Consider the following 7,675-nt stretch of genomic DNA (forward strand, 5'->3'; position numbering starts at 1 on the left):
TGTTCTGCTTTTGTAAGTTAGCTGTCTTCTGGATTGTGAGGAGTGTTTCAAAGATAGACAGCAGAGGATGAGAACATGTCGACTCTTTTCACAATGAGGTTACGTCACTGCTGTGGTCATCAAGGGTCTGTACTGATCTGTTTGGAAGTAATCCAGGCAGAGGGGTGAATAATGCTGTACCAGAGGGTAATGCACAGATACTCAGGGTAGAAAAATCTTAAGCTGAAGAACTTAATGCTGAAAAATTGCAGTGTGATCTTACAGTACTTAGTAAACAGTTGATAAAGCAGGAGGAAAACTGTTCATCAAGTGCAAAGTGATCACATGAGGCAAAATAACATTAGCTAAGTGTGTGGGGTGTGGCTTTATATTAATTACTGTTTTGCAGGGAAGAGGTCCTGTGGACAATTTTCAGAAAACATCAGCTCATTGCTCAGCATCATTTTAACAGACACAGGTTAGGATTTCTTAGGAAAGAAATTGAGAAAACACCCTAAGACCTTGCTATACAATTACTGACTTTGCACTCAGTGCACTTTATAGTTTTGGTCATCCAATTTCAGAAGTACTAAATGAGTGCTGAAGCAAGACAACAGGGATAATCTGTGATACAAAAGAGTCTGGAAAACAGACAGCCTTGAGAGAACAGAAGAGATGTCCATAGGGTTATGAATGGTATGGAAATAGTGGACTAGGAATGATCTCTCACTACTTCTTTATGGTTCATTGCCCCTTAATTATTGCAATTAATAGGCAGTGGGCTTAAGGCTGATATTTTTCTTTTCTTTGGTTTTTTTTACATTATATACTTAAGCTTTAGAACTCGTGGAAGGGCCATAAGTATAAAGAAGTTTAGAGAAGTAGTAGCATTCATGAAAGGTAGCTTCAGAAATCCCTAAACTGATAATTTTTGGCAGAGGATCCACTAGTGAAAAGCTGCTATAAAAATCTGCTCTTGGTTGGTTTTTTTTTCGCTTTTGCCTTTTTTTTTTTTTTTTTTTTCTTTTCTTTTTGGAAAGCATTAGCGGCCCTGACCACAGACAAGATCCTGGAGTAGGTGGCTTTTTGGGGCGCAGTTCAGCTCAAGATGGAGCGGTGTAAGTTGAAGTGTCTGCCAGCAGGTGTCTGCAGTCCCGTTGGATGTATGGACTCTTTTTAGAGCCAGGAGAGCTTGATGAGCAATTTAGCCTGCTGTAGACATCCAGGCTTGGTTCACTTGCCCAGAGTAACCTGCCTGGCTTCCAGCTGTTCCCGTAAGGCATGGATGATCTCCTCTGAGTCCAATGTCCTGTCTGCCAGCTCTGCGTGGGCGTCCTACGCGGTGTAAGGAAGCCCAAGGGGCACCAGTTGCTTCAGGCAACTGAACGGATGGAGTTACTTAAATGGTTGGTTTAGGAAAACACAACAGGCTTCTTAAAGGCAAATTTCTGCACTGTCTCTGAGAAGTTTTTAATTTGAAATCTAATTGAAGTGATCTAAACAAAATTTGCATTATAGTAGCACTTTTCTCATGACACAGCATTAGCAGCTTAAAAAAAAAAAGGCTATTCTCAGTGACTATAGAATTTGTTTTGTTTTTCTTTTTTTGTTTTTGCACAGGAACGAGGATGGTAAGCCCTGCATCTTTAAGAAAATTGCTGGAGTCTTGCAAAGATCTTTCTTTACTCGATGTGTCCTTCTGTTCACAGATTGATAATAGAGTTGTCCTAGAACTGAATGCCAACTTTCCTAACGTGTTCATAAAAAAGAGTTTCACCCAGTGACTGACTGCATATGCTGCTGTGGAATTCATTTGACAGAGTTGCTTCCTGTGAATTTGTGCTGACTTTTTTTTTTTTAAGAAGAATATAAATGCCCTGTGAAATAGTGGAAAGTATTACTTGTCTACACAACTGGGTAAAATACATTTATATACATGATGCATTTCTTAAAGAGTTGATATTGTACCTAAGAATTGTTTTACTATGTGTTAATTGATAGCACTGCATGTTTTTAAATACCAGCCATATGTGTGGCTTTAACGAGAAGAAAATGAAAAATGTCTTCTTAAGTGTCCCTTTATAGGGTGTTACACACAATAAACTATGTTAATATCCAGGTGAAAGCAGAAGTTCATAATTTAGCAGTAAGAAAAAGATGGGTGCTTCCTTTTTATGTATATGTGTTTGTGTATATATAAATGTATATAGATGTATTTGTATATACATACACAGATAGTGTAGCATTCTAGTTTGGGCTGCAGCATCTGAAGCTGTGATCTGGCCTTTAGTAAGTTGTTTGAAAACCTGCTTAGGCTTGTGTAAGAATGGATTGCAAAGACACTTTGTCGTCTTCATTTTTTTGGCAGTGAATTGTATCTGATACATTTTTCTCCCTTCCTCCACCTGAAATAGATGTAGTGATGTTTTACAGTCCAGCCTAAGCGACACAGCAGATAAATGCAAGAACTTTCCACCTGAACTTAGAGCAGAAGCGAAAGAGAAAATTGCCAGCTGCTTCTTCATATTGGATATAAAGGTTGAGCCAGGTACTTAGTGTCATAACTAGTAATGTGTAGAAGACTCCACAGCAATTTTCTTCTCAAATTTCTGTCATGGTCAAGACCTGATTTGTGATACATGTGGTTATCATGCAGAGTATCACAAAACAATAGAACTTAGGGTAATGGGTCAGCAACTGTCCCTTACATTGGCATCGAATCTACCGTCAAGTCTAAAACCAAACATTTTGTTCATTAAAACAGCAATGAAAATATAGTGAGTTTGAAACAGGGGCAGTGATTTGGTGATTTAATAATCACCCAACCTTAGCACTGGATTTGTTTTGGGTTTGATGTCTTTTTGTTTTTCTGAGAGGTGATCGCTCAAAGTATTGTTGCGCTCTCTCTCTTTAACAGTCTTTAGCCTCTGGAGAAGGAAGACTCTGTCGATGGACAAATTCTAGAGGTTTCTTCCTTTTGCACTGCCTTGGATGAAGTTTTTCTCTTCTGCTTCTTGAATACCACTGCTAGAGTGTGTTGCTATGTACAGCTTGAGTTTAGAATTTTACCTTTTCAGCTATTGTTGATGAATATGGACTGTGAAATATAGCCTGTCATTTGATATCGACTCCACTGTTCTTGTATTGATGGCACTTACTACCGGCTAGAGTAAGAAATATTTTGTCTGGCAGAGGTACATTATTGCACCGAAGATCACTGGCAAAGAATGCTTCAGTTTATGCAGTAAATAACCAACCGCTGCTGGAGGACTGCTACGAATCATTAAAGATTTGATGATCTCTGTGACTCCTGAATGAATGCTTTGAACTCTTTGTGCTGGTGCCAATACTTTATAAACCATGTCATGAAACAGCTACAGAACACTTATTTTATAAAAAGACTTTTTTCTTCAGATTTTTAAATTTTACAGAATCTTTTGGGAATTCCAGATCCAAAGAAGAGCATGCACAGTTGGCTTTTTGATGTTTCCTCCATACAGATAGCACTATGGGATTTCCAACTAGATTATGCCATTCCATTTTTTTTTTTTTTTTCTCTTTCGTTTCAGAAAACTGGACATTGTCAGAGATCTGTAGATTGATTTACACATTTTTTCCACACTGACAGATGTCAGCTTGGGTGTAATTCCACATGAGACCTCATTTCTTTCAATCAGGTTTGGGTTGATTTATTTTTCTGGGAGCTTAACTTTTACCTTTTTTTATCTACAAGTAATATTTTTCATTGTAATAGAGTATTAAACATTATTGTTTTAGTTATAGGAGAACACAGGTTCAGATAATGGGAGTTTACAAAGAACAGTATTTCAAAACATGTTTTTGTTGTGAAATTTCATCTCTCAGGGTGCATCTGTGTTTATCTCCTTTTTTTCTGGAGAGATCCTTCTTGTTTGTTTTTCACTGTAAAGAGAATGGGATGTGGATGTCATGATAGCCATTGTGCCTTCAAACTGGTAAACTTGGTAAATAATACAGTTTCACTTGTACAGCATCAGTGAATCAAATAAGTGTTTTTGTAATCATATACATGTAAAGGATTTCATTCTCTGTTGCTTTTCAGGTAGTATAAAGGAGGTTTAAATTGGTGTTTTGTTCATACTAAAGAATTTTTTTTTTCTTATGCCTTCTATTTGAAATTGGTTTTGTCAGGAATTCTCTACTGTCACTTGAAAGATGAATTGAAGTCTCCTTTTTCTTAGGACTATTCAAAACTTAGCTATTGCAAACACATGCTTAATTGAAATAGCTGAGAAATAATTGGGATAGACTTCTGTCTGTAGTTGTAGACTTTAACCTTCAGTCAGTGGGTAAGAAGCTCTTCTGGCTGTGGCTTTATACGTCGAAGAAGTCTTCCATCAAAGAGAGGGTAGACGAGACTTGACATTTTTGTATTTCCAGGGTAAAGAAAACAACGTGCTTTTAGACCTTCCTTATACATCGCAAAGAAGCAAGAATAGACAACTGTCTTTTTAGTTCTGCTATTTTATACTTGTGTGTTTATATCTATTCATACATATGTATGTATAAATTATATATACACACACGTATGTTTGTACATATGAATATTTTTTGTATGTGTGTACATATTAATGCATATATGTATAAATCTCAAAGTTTTTCATGTAGGAATTACTTTTGTGAAGTGAATGTAATAGCAAAAGATGTTTCATAGCAGTTCTGTTTTCAGCTGTTGTTTTACTGTACCGGGAGACTGAGTTCCTCTCCACCCGCGCAGAAGGAAAAGCCGGGGCAGGAGTTATGCCGAAGTGCCTTTTGGTTTGTCTACACATGAAAGGTGTTACAGGGTATGGTGGAGTGTGAATGCAAGGTCTGATAACTACTGTGGACTGTCTCCTCGTGAAGCAGTCATACAGAGGGAAATTCGTTCTACTTACATTTAATCCAACATGAATGATGGCAGTTCCTCAGCTGGAGGGATTTAATTATTCTGGTATTGGGTTGTCATCTCCAACACTAGACCGTCCCTCGGTCATGTTATCTAAATTCTGCTTTTAAGGGTATTCCATTTTTTATCTTGTCCTCTGATCTTGTCTGTCTTTCTGAAGCATTGTGAAAGATGTGCTGTGGCAACAGATGTTAAAACAACGTTGGTAACGTGTTCAAAAAAAAGAGTCTTGCTCTGAAGTGCTCCTGTTCTTAAACTAAAGGAAGTCTTCTATACTATCTGTGTGAAATTGGTGTAGGATGGTGTGTAGGTAGAAATGTCACTCTTTTGGTCATTTTAAAAATTAATGTGATAATTTTACCGTTTAAAGCATCTTCCCAACTCTTGAAGGCTTCAATTCAATGGTGCACTTGTATTCATAATTCTGAGCTGTCTGGCTAGATGGCTCTAAGGAGATGGATGAGGTTTCTGTTGTTTAAATTATGCACATGATTAAGTACATTAGTGAGCGGGACTTATATGGAAGAACAGTTTTGCTTAGGAGTTCGGACCTTATAATCCCCATGTACTTGGAGGTGCGAGTTTTAGACCAAAAAAAAAAAAAGGAAGACTGTTGTATTTACTACCTGGTTCTTTCCTTGGGATTCTCATGTCAACTTTTCCAGATACAAGATGTCCAGTAATCGTGGCACACAGTGAATAGAATTCATCTCGCTGAATGTTAGCTCGCTGAAAGTTAGACATCTACTTAAAGGGAGGAATCTGGGCACCTCTAGAGAGCTGTTAATCTCCTACTAAGATGGATGTTTAAGGAAAGTAGAATGAATCATGTTCTGGAGAACCTCTCTGGAGGCTGTGGAAGCTGTGATTTAGCTCAGGTTAGATACTTGGCTTTAGAACACGAAACTGAGATTAATTCCATCCAGCGCTGTACTACCTGTCTAGGAATAGCAAAAACCAAGACTGGAACAACATCCATCCCCAAACCTCAAAACCCTCCAAAATCCATCCAGAAAGAAGCAAACTGAGGAGATGCTTACAACTTGAAAAGTCAGTGTTTTAAATGCCAGTGTCTACTTCTGCCCCTGAATCCCTTGAATCCCTTGCAGTGCTGGTGGTATGTCTTCCTTTTTTTTTGGTGGAAATGCATCCCCTTGCCCTGTTCTGAAATCCTAGCTGGCAGTATGTATAGTTCTGTAAATGCATGAAACTAACGGGCAAACATAATTAATGTATTGCAGCTATTTTGATAATCTTTCATATTGCTATAATGAAGACTATGACTAGTTTAACTGCTCCCCTGTCGTTAGAAATGTTACCCGCTGTGCATTTGCAAAAATTGTGTGTTTAGTCCTGGTTCTTACTGTGTGTACTTACTGCATCTTGTGGCATATGTTTCCCACATGGCATCTGCAGGACTACTAAATTTAAAAAAAACTAGATAAAATGTAGCATTTTATTGTTGTATGGAGTATGGGGGTGACTTTTGTATATTGATTTACATGTTCATTATTACTCTTTTGCAATGATTCCGTAAAGGTGTAGCTTTTGAAATTACTAGGCTAGAAATTCCTGGTTTAATGCATCTGTACGTGCTGTGTTAGACACAGTCAACATTTGTCCCACATGAAGGCATTTGTCCTTCACGGAGATGATGATTTCTGTGATTTTAGATTTCTGACTTGATAATGAAATCCAGGAAGGGCTCTTTATTAAGTATTACCAGGCGTGGGACAGGTCGTGGTAACTGATGTGAGGAAGGGCTGAGGCACCTGTCTTGTGTGTTACAGAGCCTCGTGATCTCCAACGAAGGGCCTCAGCAAGAGGTGGCTCTTTTTAAGAAGATTCAGCCTCGGCAGTAGTGGGCAGTGGTGAGATTTTCCTTTTTAGCCAATGGACTAAATACTGTTGTTTTGGTTGGAGTTATGTAGCTCTGGTTTCTCCCTGTCTTGTTTTCATTTAAGAATGATAAATGGCACAGTTAGGACAGACACCCTAAATTGGAGGGGATCGTTTGTGAGGAATGAAGTCTTTCTCTTGCATGTTTTGTTCCCCTTTTCTAAAAACAAGCAAATGGAAAAAAAAAAACAAAACACTATTTGAAAGCTCTGTCTTCTACCTTGGATACTGAGGAGACACAAATGTCAAGAAAGTTGAGAAAAGAAACAGGGGGCACTTATCCAGATTTATCTGGAAACGCATGAAAGGGTGGCCAGAGCTATTTATAGATGTGAGCAAAGTAAGTGCATTGTTCTAGATCAGCTGTTATCTTTCCCAGAAATTTAATTTCCCATATAATTTCACGTGGTCATACTTCTAAGCGAAGATTTAGTATTTAGATGCTCTTAGTATTCACCTTTCATATACATGCTTGTGCAGTAATTCCTGGTGTCTCGGTTTCATTTTTATGAACTACATAAAAATATTTTTTTCTTTACCTATCACTGCCCAGCTACATTTTTTCTGAAACTGAAATTATTTTGTGCATTGACACAGACGCATGTAAGACTTAATTGCTTAGGATTTTTGCAATTAGTCCTTTTTTGAGGACAAATAAACTACAATTTTGAGGTAGAAAAGGTGAAGAGAAGGCTCAGAGGAAATCTTATCAGTGTATAGGAATACCTGATGGAGGGGAGGGGCAGTGGAGAAGAGGGAGCCAGATTCTTCTCGGTGATGCCCATGGGCAGGACAAGAGGCAATGGGCACAAACTGAAACACGGGAGACTCCATCTGAACACAGGACGACACATTTTACAGTAAGGGTGA

The 7,675-nt window shown here is 38.1% G+C and overlaps 1 protein-coding gene across 7 annotated transcripts in view; it reads left to right on the forward strand.

Moving 5' to 3' along the window:
* The window catches only part of FBXL4 (F-box and leucine rich repeat protein 4), a 70,551-nt gene extending 63,208 nt beyond the window's left edge, over window positions 1-7,343 (forward strand). For 3 of the 7 annotated variants that reach the window (XM_075414329.1, XM_075414330.1, XM_075414328.1), the window contains one exon: window positions 1,600-7,343. In XM_075414329.1, the coding sequence (XP_075270444.1) occupies window positions 1,600-1,763 (164 nt within the window). In that variant the 3' untranslated portion in view covers window positions 1,764-7,343. The remainder of the gene's footprint in view (window positions 1-1,599) is intronic. The other 4 variants (XR_012763207.1, XR_012763206.1, XR_012763208.1 and 1 more) reach the window with 4 other exon arrangements.
* Window positions 7,344-7,675: the final 332 nt, after the last annotated feature.

This window comes from Opisthocomus hoazin, chromosome 2 (assembly GCF_030867145.1).
Source record: "Opisthocomus hoazin isolate bOpiHoa1 chromosome 2, bOpiHoa1.hap1, whole genome shotgun sequence".
Taxonomy (NCBI): Eukaryota; Metazoa; Chordata; class Aves; order Opisthocomiformes; family Opisthocomidae; genus Opisthocomus; species Opisthocomus hoazin.